The sequence below is a fragment of the Schistocerca nitens genome, chromosome 3 (genome assembly GCF_023898315.1).
Source record: "Schistocerca nitens isolate TAMUIC-IGC-003100 chromosome 3, iqSchNite1.1, whole genome shotgun sequence".
NCBI classification, from domain to species: domain Eukaryota; kingdom Metazoa; phylum Arthropoda; class Insecta; order Orthoptera; family Acrididae; genus Schistocerca; species Schistocerca nitens.
The window spans coordinates 866,126,328-866,152,456 of NC_064616.1; the positions used below are offsets into that span (position 1 = coordinate 866,126,328).

Consider the following 26,129-nt stretch of genomic DNA (forward strand, 5'->3'; position numbering starts at 1 on the left):
AATGTATACCATGCACGGCAAAATGGTACTGCCCAAAATCGGCACCGAGGCAACTGTAGTGACCGTGGGCAATAGATGAGAGAGGTGAACGACAGCTGCAGATATGTGTCTGGACAAATAGACGTGCAGCTGTTGAGTGACTGTCTGCCCAGATGAATCAAGGGGGGTAGCAACAGTGTCTCCTCAATGAACATTCAGTGAATGTTGCATAATATGGGCCTCTACAGTAGACACCTGGTTCATGCACTGATCTGACTGCTGTTCATTGGTAACAAAGGCTGAAATTTTCATGTGAGTACTGCAACTGGTTATCCACTGAATGGTGACAGGTGACCTTTTCAAATAATCACTTCAGCCTTTTGCCAGGTGGTCTCATTAACATGACTGGACAGTGTATTACCAAATGACTTTTTTTGCTCCTCATCCTCTCAGGGATCGTTTCTTGCAGTTTGGACAGTGTACGCTGCTAAAGCCCTCACTTATTAAATGCTTGCAGTATTAAACAAGAGGACCTTGATCCATAAATGAGGTTGAAAATCACTGTACACACATAATATTTAAGAACTGTGGGAGCACCCATAATACAAAAATTTCATTCTAACTGCATTTTCAACTGCCAAACCACAGGTAATGGCAGACTTCCAATGACAAGATGTGTACTAAAACTGACCATCAGCATCAGGGCTTGATTTTCAGGTGACTTTATTTGTAAATTTCAGTCTAGATCACACTATGTGATCTACACTGAAAATTGTAAATAAAGTTCTGTTAAAAATGATGACTCATATGTCAACATATGTGTTAAACTGGTAATTAAGAGTCAAGTTAGGTCACATTCTTTATTCCAGCATTTTAAGCCTCGAATTTCACATTTTGCAAAAATGTTATTTTATAAAGCAAGTAAATACAGTTCTTAGGCCATTGGCCAGTAATTACAAAACTGTAACAAAACAGCCAGGTGTTATTATGTATAGACTGATTCCAAGGATATTGAAATGTAATTGGATGTGGACATAAACACAAAAACTATTTTAGTGGTTGGTAGTTTGATTTGTTTTGTTGTCTCAATGGATAACAAATGTTACAATTGTTATAAATGGATGACAAATGGTACAACTGTTATATATAAAACACACATTAAGATTACACAGAAAGTGGACTCATATATTTAGTCAACTCTCAGTGTTTGTATTCCAACATTATCTGAGACAGAATGCTATGGTTGAAAAGGCACACCACCGTAATTTATTTTACGAACATATTGCCTCAGGTATGTTCATATTTAATTGTAGTGAAATGATTACTGTCAAAGAACCACTGCCTTTTATGCTAGTTTTTGTGACTTTTTTGGACTAATTACAGCAATGTTAGAAACAGATGGTAAGGGGAAAAGTGTTATTTATATAAACAATGTGACAATATTAAAAAAACAGACATGAAATAATAGTAACAGTAACAACACAATCTGAAATGTGTACAGACATGTAGACTATGTTTTTCCTTGTATTTTACTGCCGAAACACAGTTCCACTTAAACACAATATACAAGTCAGGGAGATATATATATATATGGGAAAGAAAATATGACTAATATACTTAAAATTTATTCTTTGGTACATGCAAGTAACTACTGTTATTATCTATTGACAGTGCATGTACTCTCATGACTTCTGCATGGATACTTGTTATATACGCATTTATGGACTGGTACACAACACTAACAAAGACAGAGGTAAATGAGTAGTGTTATAGGGCAACTAAAAACTGAGTCATTGCACTTTTTTTAGACAACTTACTTTCTTTTTTTTTCTTTTCTTTTTTTTTAAGAAAACACACAAGAGAGCAACTTTGTATGAAGGAGGTACTTTACAGGACAGTAAATGTGGTGCTCTTGAAAAAGACATTTATGGCTCTTGAAAGAGGCATTTATGACCATGAACAGACTGGTTTTGTACCACAGTATTGGAAAACCATGCTCACCATAAATTAGTAAAGAAATGTTGGTACTTGCCAATGACTCAATTTTATACCAGAACAGATAACTGAGTTATTTCCATTTGCCTGCAATAATTTCTTTTTTTAGCTCAAAAGTTAGGCAATATATGTAGGTATTGGCTTACAATCGAAGATGAATATTTAATTACATTCACTAGCTTTAAAATGTATACACAAAGCATAAATAAGGCAGGGCTCTATGTCACATCTACAAATGAACTTCCATGGAAATGTAAAATAAAAATTATGCACTCTGTACCATATTCACGACACAAGCAGTCAACAAAATGGCAAGCAGAATACTTCAAATAGAAACGAGGTAACCGGCAAAGGTACAAAACATCAATGGTATATAAAGTAGTCATCATACTTTATTTTACCCTGGACTAAATTATACGCAACTAATCAACTACTGAAAAGTAGCAGGCGATGTCTCCTCCTAGACAATTTTCTGTTGAATTACACTCACTTGTGGTAAATTTACACATAAATAATTTGTTTTCTTGTTATTTTTCATATCCTTTACCTTATAATCAACACACTGCGAAAAAAACACAAATTAACAGGGCAACAAAAGCACCGACATGCGGCTTTTATGAAAAATACTAAGTATTTTACTCTCGTCTTAGAAAACACAACGTAATTTCCCAGTCTTAGAAATTCAGTTTTTCAAAAACTGTATCTAAAATGATAATGTCACTTAAATAGAAAAAAAATAGATTTTAAAAATTATTCACAATTTTAAAATGTAAAAAAGAGAAATAATAATATATATCATAAATCTGTAAAATTTATGTTTTATAAATCAGTGTATTCCAAATAAGGTACTATCTGGTGGTAACCAATGCTACAAACATGGTTGTGAAATATAACCATGCTGGAATGACAATTCAGCTAAACGCTGAACTCTGTAAAATAATAAATGTGAGCTATTTTATGTGCTCCTATAGCATATGAATCAAGCCACAATAAATTTGCTACAAATATATACATACAAGATCTTAAAACAATATCTGCTTAGATTCAACAACACATAAAATAGTACTATTTTCTGTCACATAACTGAGGTATGCGCAATTCTTGTTACCTTTTTTATTCTCTTTGTACAGTTTTTATATATGCAACTTTAAAGAAGTGCATACCTGCACCACTCTGTACAGTCACTATACATGCAACTACAAAGTAGTTCATATCTGCACCTGTAAAACGATAACAAACATCATCATAACAACTAAAGTATTATTTACAAACCAGACAATTACTCTGTAACATAACTGTACTTGTCCAACATTAATAATATTTTAACAGCATGTGATAGTAATGCAACAAACATAGAGAGAAAGAGACAGACTGACAGACACAGAGAGAGAGAGAGAGAGAGAGAGAGAGAGAGGCGAAGGGAGGGAATGGGAGAGAGGGGGGGGGGAGAGAGAGGGGGGGCAGAGAGGGAGACATAAAACCATAAACCTTTTCTGTTAGAGTACAAAGGTTAAACTGTGGATATGTTAAAAGTCAGACAGATAGGTAGAAGCAGACAGACAGACAGACAGACAGAGAGAGAGAGAAAGAGGTCATTCATGACGCTGGGTCAAGACGGTTGGGAAGGGAAGAAGGAAGGTTGTACCTTAATTTCCTGTCATCACTGAAGTCCTTAGAGGTAGAGCACCAAATTGTTCCTGGATGCTGGACTGTAGATCAAGAGTGAAGTGCCATAAATTTAGAATGCAAACTTTTTTAAAAAATTCTACAAACGAGTATTTAGAACCTTGAGAGCAATGCAAAATGACAAGCAAGTATGGAGGAATAGGATAAGTGAAAGACATGTGTGTGAATCCATGAGTATGGATGGAATGGAGATATCCTGGTTGCTCTCAAATCATTTGTCAACTTTTAGTAATGCAGCAAATACCATTTTTTTTTTAACCTGAAGGTTGAATCAGAGAGAAGCAACCAGTTAATCACCAAGTTCTTCTTATAGAAATTATAATATAATTTGAAACATAAACTCTCTGTCATAAAATCTACGCAGTGTACAAAAACAACATTCATAAATGCAAATATGTTACAAAGGACTGCAGGATATCAATTTTTGTGGCATATTTAAGCAGTTCCCAGAGCAAATAGTGTGATGTGCAATGGGTGATACTTATTAGACAGAAGTTGTTAATAAAAATTAGATGTGGCCGAGCGGTTCTAGGCGCTACAGTCTGGAACCGCGCGACCACTACGATCACAGGTTCGAATCCTGCCTCGGGCATGGCTGTGTGTGATGTCCTTAGGTTAGTTAGGTTTAAGTAGTTCTAAGTTCTAGGGGCAACCTTAGAAGTTAAGTCCCATAGTGCTCAGAGCCATTTGAACCAAAAATGAGATGTGTAAAACAACAGTATGAACCAGCAATGTAGTCCGAAATACGGCATATAATTCATCTACAATAGACAAAGATGGATGATCGTCAGATTGTGTCATTTAAGCTTATAAAGACATTATACCTACATTACATCAAGAGAAAGTAGAGGTAATCATACAATGTAGACTTAACTGCTCATAGGACAGAAGACAATACGCTCATGCGAGAGCTAACTGAATTAAATGGCAACACTGTAGCTGCAGTTCACTGTTAAAAAAAAAAAAAAAAAAAAAAAAAAAAAAAAAAAAAAAAAAAAAAAAAGGGGGGGGGGGGGATCCGAAGAGTAATTTACTGGGATGCCCAGATGAGTAATGTACATGATCATAATTATGGGCAGTTGTAAAATGTGAACATGTTATAACAAAAAGACTTCTTGTTATATTCAATGCATTATCTTCAGTTGAAGAGTGCCTGGGAGCTAATGTCTAGAAGATAAACATTATCTGCACATGCAGTAGGCCACCAAGAAAAGTTTAAAGGATGTTTTACTACTTCTGCAACCATTAAAAAAATATTATTAGGGGATTCAGATGTGGGTTTAAAGGTTTTCCTGCCGACAAGACTGGTGACATGTTGGAGAAGCTGAATACTGGAGAGTAGTTTTGTGTGCTCTTGAAGTAACAATGTTTATGGGAGAAATATGAGGTCGGTGGTTCTGCTCCATTTCTTAACATTTTTTATTACATTACTGTGTGTCAAATGTGATTCTGACACAGAACTGATTAAATTATATCGCAGTCAACTCTTTGTCCTGGACACAACTTGCAAAATTTAATTTAAATACAGTGGTTTCTTGTTGGTATGTAAATTTAGATGAGAGTAGTCCTTGATTCCTGGAGATGCCATTTATTAGTAACATTTCCTAATAGTTTGCCATTATCGTTATCATTCTGTTTCATGTTTTACATCTTCAGCAATGATTTTTTTGTGTTGACTGTACCATAGATACAATCGAATGCCAAGTAGTTACCTAGAAGGTACAATCAACACCAAAAAGTCATGGCTGAAGATGTAAAACATAAAACACAATGATAATGGCTACTAGGAAATGTTACTCGTAAATGGTATCTCCAGGTAACCAATTTTCAATCACATGATGAGAAATCAATACACAGCTTTCACACAGTTTACAACATTCACATGGTTATACACAAATGATACAAAATATTACAACAGTGTACACATAGAAGAGCCGGAATATCTGAGATAAGGCTACTGTGATGATATATTCAACAAGGTGATTCATCAAATCATGTACAAATCATAGTCCTCTATTCTACAACCAAGAGAAAGCTAATTGCAAGGTCTTTGTGTCAGCTCCGGTTTCATGAAAGAATTGCCAAATACTATGAGTACTTCTTGTCCTGGAGACAGAGAGCCACACAATTAGTAAGTGAATTGGAAATGTATTAATACATATCTTAGAAAGAAGAAAGTATAATGGAAAATCCCGCATGAAGTACACTTAAGTCTATGAGTAAATACAACCAGTCATCCATGTTGGAAAAGTGTCTCTCATAATACCTCGCCACTTGTGGTGAATGGCACATATGCAGTGATGTAAATCCCTCATTAATTACGGCAAAGGTCTTGCCAAGAACTGCACAGACAAGCACTCCTGTACCAACTGCCCTCTCCCAAACCTGATGCAAATTGGATTTCTGATGCTTCTACCACTCCAACCAACCCAATTAAATACAGAATATACTCTTCAAAATCCTTGTTACATCTTCTGAGATGGTATTTCACTCCCTCCCTCCTTAAAAAATATCCTAGTCCATCTTTATTTCACCCCCACGACCAACCATCCGCCACATTATTCACACCAGTGCGAAAGACCTAACTGCAAAACCTGTCTCGTGAATACCCTGAGCATGTCCTGTTCCTGTACTGCAAAGTCAGCCATGTAATTCATTTATGGGTATCATCACCAGTCACCAATCCATCGCATGAAACATGACCATCAAGCTGTAGTGAAAGACAAGTTTGCCCAGCAACTTGCACAGTATGAAACCCATATAATACGGCTAACTTAATAACTGTTCCACAGCCCATGTGATCTAGATCCTAACACAGATTGAAACGGTTTCTGTTATCCTCATTTGTGTATTCAATTTTACTGCCCTTGCTAAATTACAGTAGCCTACACTGTCAATCCTGTATCTTTCTATTCACTCTCCCCCTTCCGTCTCCATTTCTTGCACTCTCATTATTTACCCCAATTAAACTGTTCCAGTCTATTTTTGCTATGAATCAAATGGCCTATTCACTTCGGTTGACTTTTCAAGTTTTGGAAGACACGATCATTTCTGAATGGGTCTGCTCATTCATATTAAAAGGTAAACAAACAACATGATAAATATAATATGTATGGTAGCTCTTTAAGTTCATTCTCTTTTGCATTAACACACTTACCCTAAATTCGTCTACAAAATGAATGTCAAAATACATCACCCATCAGAATTAATCTACTATTAGAAGCACTTACTATGGTCGTGATCCACGAGCAGCCTCTTCCAAGGCTCTCACCTTCATTTCTCGTTCCCTCTGTTGCCTGAAAATAAAAAGTATATAAAAAGATAAATTTGATGACCATATAAAGAAACTTCTTGGAAAGACAGACAGCTTGCCTGTACTCAGTTCAACTAATTTCACTAATATACAAAGGTCTCTTACAAACCAGAGGAAAGTAAGCTACAACTTTGCACATTCCTGGTAGTTATCCTTACCGAGCAGCTGTTTGTCAAAAGTGAATGTGACACTAGAGAAGAAGAGGTGGAAGAAAATCTCAGAGCAGTATAAGAACTAATATCCCATAAAGTACTTCCAAAAACAGGAATTCTAATGGCCAATTTCATTTATGTATTAAATATATAACAGCATGGAGCACAATTATGCAGCATGAAACAGCTCACAGTATCATACAGACATGATGTAGTGTAATCAATTTTTAATTCTAATGCAAATTTTGTAAAGAAAAATGAGATTTTGCAGAATTACTTCTCCACTTTTATTAGAAGACAGAACCTATTTGTCACTGAATGAGCAAGGAACTCTGAACAGGCATAGAACAAAAAACGATGCAGCTGTATGAGGGAAAATAAAATTTAATGTTAATTTAATTTAATACAAAAATGGCTTATCCTGGGAATGCAGTCAATGGAAGATAACCACTGACCACAGAATATAAGCACAGAGACTTGACTAAGCTATGCTACATATTCAAACGTGTTAGTGTGCCTGTAGTCTGCTCAGTGCCACAACTATATGGTAAATGGATCAGTTGCACAGCAGTTGCAAAAGAGAGAGAGAGAGAGAGAGAGAGAGAGAGAGAGAGAGAGAGAGAGAGAATATTGCAACAGATATCTGACAGACTAAGGCAGCTGCCACCATAAAAGAGGATTAACAAGTATTCCATATTTCATGCAACTGATTAATTGAGGTACACTATTGTATTACGTGCATGTATTCATAAACAATAAACACAGACAACACACTTCTTAAGAAAATAAATGCATGCAGAAGGAAAAAAATGTATGAGCCTATCCACAAAGTTATTTAAAAGTTTACTGTGAAGTGGCTGTAAGACTAGCTAAATACCAAGCTCACTGAAAATGAACTCATAAAGATTCACTTAAATATGTAATTTAGTAGGCCTATAAGGGGGTGAGCACAAAGAGATATGCACTCAACAAATATAATGCATATTAAATCTTCCTTTTAATGTCACAACAAAATTATGCCAATAGTGGAATGCTCAAAACACAAGATGCAATTGATAATTTTTCCTGCATATTGAGGATAATAAACTGGCTGAAATAAATCATGGAATGTACATAACCTGTGATTGTAAATGTCTGAATTCCATTTCTAAAAACATTTTAACAGCTCCAGTGAGAACATGATTAAAACTTATGTTTATCTGTGAATTAGTAACTGTCTTCAAAATGATAATGGAACTGGGCACGTTTGTGCTGAGACTATCTACACGAAAAAGCTTATTGCTACTCATAAAGAGATAAACTTCAAGTATGAGGAAAATGTTGAATAGGGCACATACTCTTGAAGATCACAAACCATTTTCTGTTTCTTTGTTTACCTACCAAGCACACTAACTCACTGTGGAAATTATTGCAGAAGTGTGCTGCAGGACTACACTAAGAAATATATGTGGCGGAAAAAATCTTCAGTTATGGCCACTGGCATTGCAAAAATCTAATTACACTGCAGGCCATGACAACTTACTTATTGTGCTTGGCCAATATATTAGGAAGAACAAATTATTTAAATTTGTATGAGGTTTGAAGGCATACATTGTGCAAAATTTAGCACACAGAGCTGCCACCTCTGGTAGCAACAATGGTTCTAACCCAGTGGGCATCAAGTCAAACTGAGCTCAGATGACAGATACAGGTACCATATGTGATTCCACACTGCTTCCACTTGGTGCCAGAGTTCGTCAATCACAATGGCTAGCGAGTAATGGTGTGCCAGTCTCTCAGTAAACCATTACTAGATGTTTTCAATGGGTGAGAGAGCTGGAGAAAGTGCTGACCACAACAACATTCAAACACCCTCTGTATCGAGGTACGTCAGAACAGCACAAGCAATGTGCAGTCGTGCATTATCTCATTTATAGATAACATCACAAAAAATAGAGCATGGCCACTGGCCTTAACATGTCAAAAATTTAATGCGCGCTGTCTAAATTACAGGCTACGCAAATCACAGGTGACCCTGTAGTGTACTCAATGGCAACCCATACAATCACGCTAGGTGCCAGATGCAACTGACGATGACAGTGTAACCTTGTAAGTTTGTTCTCCTTGCAGCCTCCATTCATAGATACATCCATCGGAACTCATCTGAAAAGATTATGTAATTCTGTGCCCATATCCAGCACTCTCCTTGGAGCCTCCACACATACATACATCCACTATAACTTTTTTACAATGCTGATGCCATTTGACTGTGATAATTTTTATTTTATTGTTTTACAATCCAGATTTCAGCCTTAGTCCATTCTCAAGTACAAATTATGTCAAAAGTCATCTGACTGGCATGAAATATAAGTCATTGTCAAAAAAGCATATCTGGTCACAAAGGCCAGATCTGTCATTAAAAAAAGTGAGAACACCTAAATACATTGCAGACTTTCATTCCTGGACTCCACAGTGCATCCGGTATTTCATACCAGTCTGACATCTTCTGACACACAAATAAGTTTTTGTACTTGAGGCCAAAATCTGGATCATATAACAATATGGCGCGACACCTGTTTCCCAGTGTTCTCGTTGGGTTCACCACTGGTGGTGCCACCCTCTCCACTGCCACGTCAAGAGATACTGTAAAAATAATCACTGCATTGACAGTTTGTGATGCTCAAGACTTCTCCAGACCTGAAGTACACAATGTGGCTGTACAATCCTGTGAGGCCGAGAAAAAATGTGTACCTATCTAGCACTGGTTGTGCGCAGCCATTGAGATCCTCCAAGGCATGGGATCCTGATCAATGAAAGAAGCAATATCGTAGAACAATAAACATCAGACTCAATAGACCGCAGTCCTGCCATTGTCGAATTCTGACACATGCTGACAGACATTTCTTCTTCTTATATAAGGCATAACACGATAATCTCACCAAGAACTGACACCCAAATGCTATTTCTGAATGAGAAACTCACTCCATAATCTTTTCTTATGCACAGAATGTAGATGGTGTTACTCACACAGGCATTGTACAGTTGTGTCGCAATGCTTATAATTTCCATATCTAGGCATGTACTATACATTTCATATCAATTTGATGTCTGTTGCACGCCACTTTCATGGTGTTGCAAGTTTAATGGCCAGCAGCATACATACTGAATATGTTTACATCAGTAACATTTATCAGGGCCAACAACAGAATTCATCAGTTAATACCTAGAGTATCTTTACTACTCAAATACACTTTTTTATGGTGAATAAAAACACCCTAGCCCAAGACGTTTTCAAAGGTTATTTGCAAGATAATAGTTGAGCAGCTTTGCATTATAATGGAGTTGCTACTTCGTCACCATCACTGCAACATTCAAAGATACCTCGACTCACTGATCACTGAGCAAGTCTTCAGGTCTTTTATATGGGATATCGCAATTGTCAATCTGCACATGACTGGAACAGGACTTCATGTGGATGATACAACCAATGTATCCACAGTTTTTCTGCCTTGGTGTACAATCATAATCCACAATGTCATATGTAAAGTCCAACAGCCGTGTAGAATCCTTTAAGGACCACACAGAGCAATAAAAAATTTTCTGATAGCACAACTTTCTACAAAAGTATAACATTCCATAATGACACTGTGGCTAAAAGTTAGTGGTCAGTATTTTATGCAATAATGTTCTTGCCCCTTATCTAAAATGTCCAATGTTTGTTTGCACTGCATGTGTCTCACTTCTTCAGTTTTGTAGATAAGCTGCTTAATGAAATCATTCTTGGTATAATCACACTGAAATGGTAAAACAGGGTATCTGTTGTGGTTTCAGCTTCACAATCATGGAGTAGAAATAGCAAGAGTCAAACCTATAGCGTCTTGCTTCAGTATGATGAAAGTGAACATTACAAGAGGTAATATCATATATCAGTCTCTCTGTCAATGACAATATACATGGACAGCTTTCCGTGTGGTCATTTGCCTGCATGTGGCACACAGATGTCACATTGTCAGCAATGAAATTATCTGTCACAAGTCATAACTTAAAGACTTTTCCATCATCAATTACAATTAACACTTGGTGCTCTGCACTTCACTTCAGAGTTATGTCTCCCACAAAGAAATTGGCTATTTATGTACACATTATTCTCCATCTTTGAGAACTTCCCAAGAAATCAAGTCAAATCTAGTGGAATGGCATTACTGCAGGCAGAGTTGGCACTATATGTAATGGGTGCATCAATGGCAACACGGTAGGTAAGCTATACCATGCTGGACCTAACTATGTTTTTTACCAATTGCCTCTGTGGGGCAGTTTAAGGTCACAGAGGCCCATAGTAAGAATAAACTGTGGGGACACTATTTAACAATATGTAGTCACACACAAGGGGGTTTCAAATTCGTATTCATATTCGATGGGTAGATCACGTACCTAATGAGGAGGTATTGAATAGAATTGGGGAGAAGAGAAATTTGTGGCACAACTTGACTAGAAGAAGCGATCGGTTGGTAGGACATGTTCTGAGGCATCAAGGGATCACCATTTTAGTATTGAGGGCGTCATGGAGGGTAAAAATCGTAGAGGGAGACCAAGAGATGAATACACTAAGCAGATTCAGAAGGATGTAGGTTGCAGTAGGTACTGGGAGATGAAGAAGCTTGCACAGGATAGAGTAGCATGGAGAGCTGCATCAAACCAGTCTCTGGACTGAAGACCACAACAATAACAACAACAACAACAACAACAGTCTACTCTTCTAGGAGTTGTAGAAGGTACTTAGTAGGTAAAGTTTTGATAAGGAATTCTTGTCAGGAAATAAAAGACGTTTGAAGATCAGATTATTTTCAAACCTTCCACTTCACAGCAAGCACACAGACTGAGACAAAGGCACCATCGTCAGTCGCCTGACGCAATTTGCCGTCTGTTTATAATCACTGCTTCAGCATTCTGCTCAACTGGCAGTCTGTCACTGAGAAGTAAGGATGAATGAGACAGCACAGGATCATACAATCTACATTTGAAGATTACACAGAGATGTTGCAAATTTATAGTGAAGTTGGACTTATGGGGAGAGCCATGCAGGTATCGAGAATGTTTCCCAGATCAACTCAGTCCATCACATATCAATTTCATTCAACTACAACAGATGTGATAAACTAATATGTTCATAACTACGAGTGTTGACTGTGGTGCTCTATGGCTGCACAACACTCTCAACTTTCAGTGGAATGTTCTTTGGCACATAGAAGAAAACCTGACAACATGTAGACACCTGTTTAAGGAGTTGGGTGTTCTGACTACTGCTTCAGAGTATATTTATTCCCTCATGAAGTTTGTTGTAAATAAACCACTACAGTTAAAAAGGAACAATGATGAACACAATTACAATACTAGAGGGAAAAATGACATCCATTACTGCACATTAAGGTTATCTTTAGCACAAAAGTGTGATGTGTAAAAGGTGGTGGCTTGGACTTACAACTAACAAAATCTGAATATTTTTCCTTTTTGGAAAAAAAGAAAGAAAAAATTTCCAAATGTTCAGAATGTAAGCATATTTAGATATTAATTTGGGAAATGAATGTAAAATGACTCGTTCCACATTATTACGATCTACTGTGTAAAATGATCCATGGAACATGAAACTAACTACCTGTACTCGAAACACTGTCCATGTCATGCGATGGACGCCTCATGTGAGCATACAACATACTTTGCATGACCAGCAACTCCACCCTTACCATCAACACAATGTGCATGCATTGACTCGGGCAGATTTTCCACTAGATGACAGTTTCTATATGTCATTTCTACATTGTTGTGTCAACATGCTCAAATTTCTGCACTGCATTCTTTTTGCAGCTGAAGCTCGCTTCATAAGGGAGGCTGTTCTGCATTGTCAAAACAGGCATATTGGGTATAACGAAAATCCACACATTCATGTGGATTTCAGCAATGGTTTGGTATTAATGAATATGCTGTTATAATTGATTGTTGTCTTATTGGGCTGCATGTTCTTCCATGCTGCGTAATGGGTCCCAGATACTTGACATTCCTACAAGGAGTACTAGAGGAGTTATTAGATTTGTCACTGTCACTCTGTCAGGACATCATGTGGTTCCAAAATGATGGTGAACCTGCACATGTGGTGTCTGTAAACATCTCAACAAAATGTACAGTGAAAGGTGGATAGGTTCAATGTAGACCAACTCCGTAACCATCACAACCATCAGATTTAACACCTCTTGACTTTTTCTTGTGGAGCCATATGAAGAGTCATGTATTTATGAGACTTCTGTACAGTTGGAAGATCTCCTCATGTGATTTCTGGTGGCAGCAGAAATTATTTGGCACATACCAAGGCATGTGGACTATGTGTATGAAAGTGCAGACACACTTTGTACAACAAACAGCAGGATCATCACATACAGCAGCTCCTGTGAAGCATCCAAGTTGGAGCTCATTTTAACCACTGTCTGCATACCATGAAGAGGGAGATTTGGGAATGATATGATCTTTAAACTTATTTTATATCAAAATAGTGCATTTTGTGACAATACTTATCAAAATTTTTATACATGCTATGTCCCCAATACAACCCATAGCTTCTAATAGGGATTTTGGACCATTACCTACTTAGGCCATACATACAATGAAACTGGTGACCATGTGTTTTCACTATGTGTGAAGAGTACGGTAGCCACTGGTATAGGATTTTACCACAGAATTACCAACAAGCAGAACTGGCAGTTGCCAGTTACTGAATTGCGTACTTGTACAAACTGTCTTAAAATTGATTGTAAATTATTATAGCTCATGTTAAGAAGTGACAGACATCAGTCTGGATAGTACAAAATTACGTGACACATTCCAGAACACTAGGTCACATAGTAAAATGCTGTGATATGCCACTGAGAAAAGTGGCTATGCTGTGCTTACCACAGGAAGCTGAAACCTTAGCACCAGGACATTTGACAGGAAAGACTGAGTACATTGGCTTATCTGAATATAATATCTGAAGAAATACTGCAGAGCCAAGATCGCATTAAAATATTTATTTTGAATTGCTGACCAGTTTCAACAGTACCTTGCTGTCATCTTCGGATTTGCAATATGACATAGACAAACACATTGCAAAATATTATACTTATGTATTTCATTAGTATTGGCATAGAAAATATGTTTACAAATGCAATGTGTGTGTGTGTATGTCATATTGCTAATCCAAAGATGACAGCAACGTAGTGTTGAAACTGGTCATCAGTTCAAAATAAATATTTAAATATGATCTTGGTTCTGAAGTATTTCTTCGAATATTAACAATTTACAGATTTCCTCCTGATCAGAATGTCTGTGATATACCTGAATATGTTCAAACATTGAAGCATGCATGAAAACTTCACAGAAATGCACTAAACACAACAGGCAAAGCTATTGTATAGACACACTGGCTAGTAAATGGCATGTAAAAGATGATTTCTCAAACACCAATAAGTGAGCTAGATTACCACTAACCTTAATTAAACGAATCCTGTCTGTCCGTTCATTTTGCTTAGTGGCCTACACAATCTGGTGTGAGACTATTTTGATAAATGACTTTAGGAAAGCTTTGTTAATAATACACAGCAAACAATATTTTGGTGCAAGTAGGTGGTAACGTAAAGCAAGCCAGACTAGAATAAAACATGTAAATAAAACTCTTGTATCAGTTTCTAATATGTAAAACGTGGTTTAATAAGTTTCTGTTCTTCAAGTGCTGAAAAGTAACCGCAGTTTTATGTTAAAGATCTACTATTTTCAGCAGTGGACAACCAGTATACATAATCTTAAACATTTTTACAATTTTCATTCAAAACAGCAAACAATTAATTTTCCCCAGAGGAGCTGAGCAGTGCAGCTGCAGGGTCTCTGAGAGCATGGGTATGCAGCGCATGCTATGTGGAAAACAAACCTCTAAAAATCATGTAAATGGTCAAACACACTATTTCTTCTTTCAACAATAATGTATGCTGTGCCCAGTGTATCTACAGAGGAATCATTACAGTAAGTTGTCCTCCAAATCATGTCACACTGATAATTGGCTGATTACACACAAGCTGATAGAGAGCTACACAGTTGTGGTGTAAGTTTAAGGCGGTCAATCCCATTAACCAAGGTAGGTTTGCTTGTTTATAGATACTGGTGCCAAAGACTGATGTAACTCTTCTTGAATAACTGATACCGCTTCATGCCAGCTGAATTTCACATTTGCAGCTGCCAGGAATTCCATTTTATTTTATCTATAATTGTTGTACAAGGAATGCGAGGTATTGATTGTTTTCCATGAAAGAAATAGGTACAGCATTGGTGTGGGATTCAACTGGGCATCTTTCACGCTATTGGTTAGCAAACTTCATGAAGTCTTCTGTAATGGCGGTTTCCTTCAAATGAAATGCTTGATACACCTCTCCTTCTACAGATTACATTAGGTGTAAAACTTTATTTGCTTTTGTTATGTTCAGATTCACAGTGTGGTACAGTACCAGAACACTTGTATTGATTGTGTTCTTTCTCCATGGTATTAGACTCAATACGTCAGTCATTCTTCCCTCAGATGGCTTTCCTGTTGGTTGTCACCAAAAACTTAACTGGTAACCGGAAATTTTCGCAGCTGTAAATAGCTTAGCCTACTGTTTTCAAACCACTCATGGCTATGCTACCGAAGTAACAGTAGACACTGGCAAAACATATTATATCACTGCACCTATTGTATTTGGAGACTTGCTTGAAATAATTCAACCATTTAGCTGGGTTTGGAATAACTTCTGAAAACACTGACAGACGTCTGATGTGAAAATGACTCATTGCCAGGTTTGTATACCGGTCTCTTAACTATGTAGTCTTTAGGAACAACATACAGCTTGTACTGAGGTCCCTGACAGTGTAAATGAAGGGTAATTCATAATCAAATTGGAGCCACAGTGCTGTTAATGTTCCAAAATATCCAATGTCTCCACACAATGACGCCACATTGTCACTATAATCTATGAAGGCGTGCTGAAAAGTAAAGCCTCAAAAAAATTTTTTATGTTAAAGTTTTTTTAATAAAACAAATTTTATTAAAATTTCATATCTTTATTCTTCAACCTCATCTCTGCTTGCACCATTTCATCACTACCAAAGTGGAGTCCTTCACATTTTGGAAACAGATGAAAATCAGATGGAACCAAGTTGGGGCTGTATGGAGGATGATTGATGAGAGTGAACCCGAGGCATCGGATTTTTGCAGACGTTACAATCCCCGTGTGTGGTCTGGCATTAACACACTGAAGAAAAGGGTGCTCCATGTGTGGACAAACTCTTTCAATTCGAAACTGGACTATGCCACACTGTTTCTCATGCACCGACAGTTATGGCTACACATCACCATGTTACACCCTACAATTTGAAGCACTATAATGGCAGACAGCTGCAAATACGTAGATGTGAAGAGTAAAAATGTAGAATGTTAACAAAATTGTTTTATTCAAAAAGCTTTAAGATATTTTACAAAAAATTCGGAGGCATTACTTTCCAGCACGCCCCTGTATACAAATAACAAAACGATAAAACCTTCATGGCTGTCTGTCTATCCAAACATGCTAATCTCCAAAACTATTTGATGAATTTTCATGGGGTTTTCACAGGTAACCTGCAGTGTAGCTTAGGGCAATATATACTTTTTATTTCATCAAACTCATGTCATGGGGGGAAAAAAAGAAGATATTGTAAATTGTTGTTTTAGGAGTCTGCTCAGCTTAGTAGTACGTGTGTTTACCTTAGTGATGGTGTATTACACCAAAAAATCAATAGATGGTGCTTCAAAAAATAAAAAATAAAAGAAAATAAAATCTCTGTAGCAGAAGTATTTTTGGTGTCAGTGACAGAATTAAGAACTGCAATCATATCATTACGAATACAAACTAAGATTGAATTTATCCAAAACTTAACAAAATTGCTTTGCTTCTTTTGATAGGATTCATTTATATTTGACTTCTTGGCAAGGAAAAATAAATTTATTGACAAAGTGATCCCATAACGTTTCTGTGTTTCACTGGCTGAGGTATGGAACCCTAAAAAGTGACAGTATACAAAGGTTTTTCTTCAACTTCCATTGCAAAGCATGTGCATATAGCTACTTTTGTATAAATCTGAGGGCAGGGGCATCAATGACTGTCACTTAGAGTAGGTTTATTACATGAATTCAAATAAGGTAGGGACTGAACTGAAATTTCTTCAAGGAGGAAAAGCATTCTTATTTGTATATAACTATGAATCTTGTTGAGTAACTGAATCATTTCATTAGTAAGTAGTTTCTAATATCTTCGAAAACTTAAATATTAAATTACAAATACTAGGAAGAAGTTGCTATATATTGACAGTCAGTCAGTGTCAGTATACTACACAGAATGATACAGAGGCTGCTGCAACTATCTGCATATTGCAACTTATATGAATACCATAAACAAAGAACCAGCAGTACATCTAAAGATGATGAAAATATACATACAACATAAATAATACAGACTCTGCATGTTTTAAAAGATTTACCTTAAGAACTCCTCTGGTGCAACAAGTGATGGATGAGTATGAGAGAATCTGTCCCTATCTAACAACATCTGGCGCTGCAACTGCTCATGGGCAGCTTGAGCTGATAACTGCAACACAAATAGGAATACGCCTTCATTTAGCAATATGTCCATTCACAACACTGTATTTTCTACCAAGCAACAAATTGGTGCAGGACTGAATTTCGACCTTGAGCTGTAAAAAGTTTCACGGAAATCAGTCAACTCAGTGTCAGCGGGTGCTGTTTATACAGATGTATTCCTGCATTCTGCCAGATGCAAACACGATTGAGCTTCCACACTACCTCATGGAAAATGATAAGCAGAAATGTTCTGAGGGTTGGAAGGAACAAATGCAGACATCTGTGGACTCAAATAGCTCCTATGTTGCAGGCAACCACCACAGACTAAACTTATGTGGCAAGTACACATACACTCCTGGAAATTGAAATAAGAACACCGTGAATTCATTGTCCCAGGGAGGGGAAACTTTATTGACACATTCCTGGGGTCAGATACATCACATGATCACACTGACAGAACCACAGGCACATAGACACAGGCAACAGAGCATGCACAATGTCGGCACTAGTACAGTGTATATCCACCTTTCGCAGCAATGCAGGCTGCTATTCTCCCATGGAGACGATCGTAGAGATGCTGGATGTAGTCCTGTGGAACGGCTTGCCATGCCATTTCCACCTGGCGCCTCAGTTGGACCAGCGTTCGTGCTGGACGTGCAGACCGCGTGAGACGACGCTTCATCCAGTCCCAAACATGCTCAATGGGGGACAGATCGGGAGATCTTGCTGGCCAGGGTAGTTGACTTACACCTTCTAGAGCACGTTGGGTGGCACGGGATACATGCGGACGTGCATTGTCCTGTTGGAACAGCAAATTCCCTTGCCGGTCTAGGAATGGTAGAACGATGGGTTCGATGACGGTTTGGATGTACCGTGCACTATTCAGTGTCCCCTCGACGATCACCAGTGGTGTACGGCCAGTGTAGGAGATCGCTCCCCACACCATGATGCCGGGTGTTGGTCCTGTGTGCCTCGGTCGTATGCAGTCCTGATTGTGGCGCTCACCTGCACGGCGCCAAACACGCATACGACCATCATTGGCACCAAGGCAGAAGCGACTCTCATCGCTGAAGACGACACGTCTCCATTCGTCCCTCCATTCACGCCTGTCGCGACACCACTGGAGGCGGGCTGCACGATGTTGGGGCGTGAGCGGAAGACGGCCTAACGGTGTGCGGGACCGTAGCCCAGCTTCATGGAGACGGTTGCGAATGGTCCTCGCCGATACCCCAGGAGCAACAGTGTCCCTAATTTGCTGGGAAGTGGCGGTGCGGTCCCCTACGGCACTGCGTAGGATCCTACGGTCTTGGCGTGCATCCGTGCGTCGCTGTGGTCCGGTCCCAGGTCGACGTGCACGTGCACCTTCCGCCGACCACTGGCGACAACATCGATGTACTGTGGAGACCTCACGCCCCACGTGTTGAGCAATTCGGCGGTACGTCCACCCGCCCACTATACGCCCTCGCTCAAAGTCCGTCAACTGCACATACGGTTCACGTCCACGCTGTCGCGGCATGCTACCAGTGTTAAAGACTGCGATGGAGCTCCGTATGCCACGGCAAACTGGCTGACACTGACGGCGGCGGTGCACAAATGCTGCGCAGCTAGCGCCATTCGACGGCCAACACCGCGGTTCCTGGTGTGTCCGCTGTGCCGTGCGTGTGATCATTGCTTGTGCAGCCCTCTCGCAGTGTCCGGAGCAAGTATGGTGGGTCTGACACACCGGTGTCAATGTGTTCTTTTTTCCATTTCCAGGAGTGTATTTTCAGCCTCAGTCACATTTCTTTTGATTAAACTAATTTACATTTTCCAACAAAGTGCAATAATAATTCTATAATAAACTACTGTCATTGGATTGTGTGAGAAGGACACAATTCACAGTCAAAAACAGTTGATCAATAAAATTCCATGACAAATTGTTCCTTATTCAATTGAGCAGTTATGCTCTTTTTGTGTTGCAGTAGTAGATATTGATGTCAACAGAAAATGCTGTTTACACTGTGGATGAGAAACTATGAATGAAAAGAAATATCTTCAACAATATAACACCACCAGCATTCTGGTCTGAGCTGCCGGAGATGGCAGCCATGTGGGTGAGGTGTGCTTCCTTGTGTGAATGAATGTGTGTATGTCTTTCCCTTTCTGCAGAAGCCTCTGACAAAAGCTAAATGTGTAACAGTCTTTTCGTTGTGTCTGTCTGAAACTCAACATGTCATCTTTACAGTGAGTGGTAATGTATCTTTTTCCTTATATTGCTGATATTCCAACCTGGACTTTCCATTGTTTGAATTCACACAATTGGCATACAAAATGGTCCCATAACCTTTTTTACTTCGTTAACTAATCATTTACTATGTAAACTAAATTATTGCCTGAACATATGGCTCATCCACTGTAGCAAATTTCAATCATACAGGTTTATAAACAAATATGTAGTTTGCAAAATCATAAAATATCCTTACGAGAGCCTTTATAAAGCACACTCCAACCAAAAATCTTCAGTCCACATCAAGAAATTCCCATGTTAACATCTATGAATCGAGTCCACATCCTACAATCTTTATTCTAACATCTCTCTGTCAATATCCACAATCATACAGTAAAATCAGTACTGAGAACATAATCAATTAACATTTTTATGCAAGTTAATGCTTATTTGGATCAAATTATGCATTGAAGAATCTAAAAGTCAGTCTGTTGCAACATTTGAGAACAATTAATATTTCCACATTGTTTCTCTTGGTGACAACATGTCTGTGTGAAACAACTGCATGAACTTCTTTGGCTGTTGTAAGCAAAAATTTAGTTTAACACACTGCACATAATAAATGTTTTTGTCTTGTGTGCCACACTAAATGTTCATGTTGGCTTTAATAATGAACGGTGTTTAACTGTCTGCTTCTATAAACTGTGGATTATGGGATGAAGGGTTTTATGATAAGTATTGCCATTGAAACTGTCACTAACTGGGTGGTCTAGCCTGATTATCTTGAAGTATGAATAGTAATGATAGTGAACTGATCATCATTGAATAGGTCAATTTAATGTTAATATAACTGTAATCAAGTGAAACTAAAAAGCAGTGGTGTTGTGTACAGTACAGTATTGTGTGGCATAGTTCAATAGTCAAAAAGTTTTCAGTTTCGAGGCAATGAACTTATGCACTACCAAGAAGAACAAGAAGATGATGCTTGCACCAGGTTAGTACTGTTCCACATATATTTAACCATGTGGCCATAACGTTTTGGTTCATCTGTGTACATCCAGATCTACCAAACACCTGAGATGGATTGTTCAGAAATTCTTCTACTTACAAATGACACAAATGGCAACATGAAAAATGCTGAATGTAATGTAAATGATACAGTAATAGGGTAGTGGATGACACTAAGCCATACCTTATGGAAAACAGATTGTCATTCAAATCTCAAACACAGAGTTAGCATTAACACCAATTGCTGATGTAGCATGAAAAGAGTGCACTCCCTAGGGAAGTTTATATACTGATGATGTAATTTATATAATGATGTAACAATAGTGTCAAATTCATGGTTTAATTATCTGATATCAACAATTTTACATTCACCAAATGCTACAAAGTGTGAACCCGAACAGGAAGCTGTCAACCAAAACTGGCTGTTAAATCTAGAAGTTTATCGGCAGCTTGAGCAGTAATCATGATATTTCTCAGAAACATTAAGAGGTCAGCTCCTGACACAGAACATCTGTAAAACTAGTATTTTACTGTGATAAGCCAAACCGGTAATCATCGAAGCCGAAAATTCTGAAGTCACTTGACTAAAGGGAGATGGAGGGCTTTGAAGTTTCGTATTCAGTACCTTCTGAAGAAACTGAAAGTTGATAATTGTCATAATCACCATCACCATTGTCACTGACATTGAAACTACAAGCATGCTAAAACTGTTTATTTTTACTCTATTATGTCCTATGATGACATATTCTGAGAGAACTTGACCAATTCCTGACCTATAATCTCAGGGCAGAAAATATGAAAGAATATTACACCTACTGTTGCTTCATTGATTTACCCAAAATCCATTCTTCTGTTAATGTAAAAGATGTGACCTGTATTTGTGTATTGGGTAATCTGCCACACTTTCCACCATAATTTAACAGCATCAAATATATTTTCTCTTTTCATTTGTCTTCCAAGCTTCTAAAGAACAACTCGTATGTTTTAAAAGATTGATATTCATGGTTTTAGTTATGATCTTAACTTCTACAACATGTGGCTATCTAATTGTATTTTCATTCTTTAACACATAACAACTTGAAGCATATGCTTTCAATAATGTATGGCCCACTTTACTTAACAACACCTTTCAGTAAGTTTTATACATTAGAAATATGTAGCTGTAGCCTGACTTGTGCATTCATGCAGGAATGTGCTGAAACACAACAATGTAATCAACATCCTAAAGAAGTTGCCAAAATATACCTGATGAGCCAATTGATCAGCATAACCTGGGCCACGTGTCAATAAATCTGAAGGGTGATGTAATCCAAGTGCTGCCTCTCTTGGAGGTAACAGAGCTGGTCGTGGATATCCCGATGCTGATGCTAAAACACACCAGTAAGATGTCACTACAATAGCTAAAATTACATATGACAATAAAATTGCATGTGAAATAGCACACTACAAATTACAGCCCACATACCATTATTTCCAAAGAATAATTTAAAGGAAGAAGAGTTTCTATGAAACAGCACAAAACATAATTTTAAAAAAATGATACAATAAATGTACTGACTTTCTACTCTCAAATCAGTCCATTTCCTCACTGAAAATTACAGATGACTGACAGACAGACAAGAGAAAGAAGGCTAGCTTTTTTTAAACACATAGTTGTTTTGAAAAGAGAAATATTTCTGGCCAAAAGATAAAAAGGACTTGCCAGAATCTACTTCATTTTCAAACATATTTCACTAAACCCGTCTGATACTACATAAATAAGTCAGTCAGTAAAATGACTCCTGCAAGACATGTCTCCTACAAGCAAAAATAAAGTAGGAACCAATAAATGACAATGAATGGATAAATTTAAATAAGCATTTAAGTCCTAGTATAGCAAGAATTTCCCTGTTGTAATTCGGTGAAAACAATTACAGAGTCAGATAAAATATAGCAGATCATTTAACAGAAGCATTTTCTTCTGCTATGATACCAGACAAAGGAAGATATGCTTCCATATACACTAAAATTTTTGTCACGTACTGATGAAAAAGTGCTATAATCATCCCAGTACAACATAAGATACAAGAGGGAAATTTTAATATAATGGAATATCTCACAAAAAGATGATATCATTCCGAAAAGCTACCTCCAAGTCTGCAAGAACTTTGGTGTGTGTTATCCTATTGGCAAAGCTCTTACCAAGCATACTGACAAAAGGATTCAAAGGTATTCTAAGAAGGGCTGCAGATAGCTGGTGATTCTGATAAGCTTACAACTTCCACTTCTGTATCACCAGTATCACACAGCTAGTGTATTCATCCATGACATGTTAGGCATGATTTACCTGCTCACCAAGTTTTTGGGTAACTGGCTGGAGAATGTCTCAGATTGCATAAACTGATCACTGTGTTTGGATTGTTAAATTTGGTGCTAATACCTACAAGTAACACAGCCACCCTCCAGAAAGCAACAGAATCACAAAGCTTTACTTCCTATCCTATGAAAAGCTATGGAAAGCAATATCAGTTCTGGAGTAAGGAACTTTTTTAAATTTACTTTTTGAAATATGGATTTATAGCATCCTCACAACCAGAGCCAAGGTTGATACTACATACTAGTATAATGCCAATTAAGTCCGTAGGTAGCTTATTCAAATCCTAGTGTTGGAAAAGAATTTCATTAGCAATTTTGTACTGTTAACGATACAATGACATGAAGGTCCTTATTATCAGACAGCTGACCCACTGTGACACCCCAAAGTACCTCGGAGCGAAGTTGGACCGGTCCCTCACCTTCACGGACCACTGTACATATACAAAAATGAAAGTCAGTGCGAGGAACAACATTATTAGGAAACTGACCGGCAACAACTGGGGAGCACACCCACAGGTCTTCTGCACATCTGCCCTCGCTTTGTGCTTCTCCGCTGCTGAATATGCAGCACCTGTATGGCACAACTCCAGCCATGCCAAACAGGTAAATATTGCCCTAAATGAAACAGGACGAACTGTAACCAGCTGTTTGCGGGCAACCCTGTTGATAAACTCTACCACTTCATGGGCGTAGCACCTCCAGACATCCGAAGGAGAACAGCAGCTGAAGTGGAAAGAAAGAAGCAGAAGGTGGATCAGAGACACCCCCTGTTTGGATGCGAACATCAAACACCAAGACTCAAGTCGAGAAAAAGTTTTCTCCGAACAACACAATCAATCCAGACATCACGTGCAGACCATAGGATACAACTCTGACGTAGCTCATCATCAGAGAAGTATTGGGACAACCCCAAGGAAGAATTAGCTACAGGTCATCATCTCCCATACATGACATGGAAGGTACTCAATAGACTGAGAACTGGAGTATCTTGGTCGAAGGAGAACTTGAAGAGCTGGGGCTACATCTCAGGGGATGAAGTATGTGAGTGTGGTGAACCCCAAGACCATCAGCACCTACTCAACTGCAGGAAACTGTCGGAACCTGTGTTCTGATTATCACCAGTGATAAGGCAGTCTGTGCAGCGGAATTCTGGGCAGCAAATGGAATATAAATATGCACATATTCTCTGTAATACTTGTAATATATATATGTACGATATGCTATGCATGATAAATTATATTTAATATGTTATGTTCTGGACACATATAAATAAATAAATCAGACATTGTGCCACTGTTCTGTGTTGAAAGCCAAATCCTGACAGAGTTTCACAAATTAGAGGCTTTTGATGTTACTGACAGAGGAACACACCAGGCTTGGCAGCCTCTTCTGGTATTATTCAATAACAGCAGGACATGTACAAGTAGCAGGTCTTACCCTCTTCCTTACCATCATCATCAACACAAAAAACAACACCATACTATCCGATATATGGATTCATCATAGTCACCTAAACTAAACACACACACACACACGCGCGCACACACACACACACACACACACACACCATGCAACGGAAAGACGTTAAAGGGCATGAAGAAGAAATCCCCTGTGCTGTTTGAGGCTTTTGTGGCATAACAGCTGCTTAACACTTGGCCACTTGCTCTTTTAGTAACTGCACAATATGTTTGCAAGGCAACTGCCTGTCTGTCACTTAAAAGTGCTAATGTGACTGTAGGAAACTGCAATAAGTCAATTTATATTGTAGCTCACTGTGAAGGTGCAGGTGCCTAGTCGAGGGGAGGGCTCTTAATGTCATTACAAGCAAGCTGATAGCCACAAACTCCTGCCAAAGAAATGAACAGCAAACCCAGTAGGGTGGTGAAGGAATTGAAAGCGTATGTTGCAGGCCCTAGTATATGTACCTGGGTATGGTGTTAGTGCTGATCTGGCCATATTGACATCAAGCCTCCATCAGTGTGCACTCGCCATACTCATTGCTCTACTACTGATCCCTTAGCACTGGCAACACTGGTTCCACACTTTGTTGAGCTGATATCATGTTCAGTAGTTCCTACTGGCTGCATCTTTAATGATTAGGGACCGGAAAATGTAGCATCTATTTTTGCCAAAATTCACATCCTTTTTCTTTGTTTGTAAATGATTAGACACACAAATTTAAAAGGCTGTCATGTTTCTTGAGTGAAGACAAACAAATTGTAGGTTCTTTAAAATTGACTGTTGAAAAAAGTGCTGACTGGGAACTTTTTGACTGGAATGTTTGCTTTTGCAAAAGCTTCAACACCTTTTTCTTCCGAAACGGTCTTTGCTTTCTTCATTTGGGTGTATTTAAGTTTTCAAAACTGACTGTTCTGTTGAAAAGCAGCACATTTTCCTGCCAGCTGAATGAATGCATATCAGATATAAGGTGTTTCTGGACATTACTTGTCTTTTCCCACCAAATTGAAGATTAAAAAAATCTGCAGACTATTAATTTCGACCTTTCATGGGCTTTCATAGCCCTACGACCCATGCTTGACAATGCTACAGATAGAACTGGCAAGGCACTTGGCGTAGAAGTAGAACTGAACGTACAGCAACTCAATTTTTGCGTCAGGGGAAGAATTTTGGCACCGTCGAAAACATTATAGATTTTGTTTTCCAATAGCCATAGGCGGCTATAAGCTATAGTCGAGTGTAAAGAGACTAGAATTTTGATCGCCACATGAGAAGGAACGGTGCTGGGAAACAAACCCCGCCTCCATTTCTCTGAGCAGCAGCTTACAG

The 26,129-nt window shown here is 38.2% G+C and overlaps 1 protein-coding gene across 1 annotated transcript in view; it reads right to left on the reverse strand.

Annotated features, from left to right (window-relative positions):
• Positions 1 to 3,200: 3,200 nt before the first annotated feature.
• Positions 3,201 to 26,129, reverse strand: part of LOC126248901 (arginine-glutamic acid dipeptide repeats protein) — a 169,142-nt gene continuing 146,213 nt past the window's right edge. Inside the window, exons 21-24 of the mRNA XM_049950374.1 lie at positions 22,233 to 22,354; positions 17,674 to 17,780; positions 6,891 to 6,956; positions 3,201 to 3,683 (exon numbers count right to left, since the gene is read on the reverse strand). Coding sequence (XP_049806331.1) covers positions 3,647 to 3,683; positions 6,891 to 6,956; positions 17,674 to 17,780; positions 22,233 to 22,354 — 332 coding nt within the window. The 3' untranslated portion in view covers positions 3,201 to 3,646. The remainder of the gene's footprint in view (positions 3,684 to 6,890; positions 6,957 to 17,673; positions 17,781 to 22,232; positions 22,355 to 26,129) is intronic.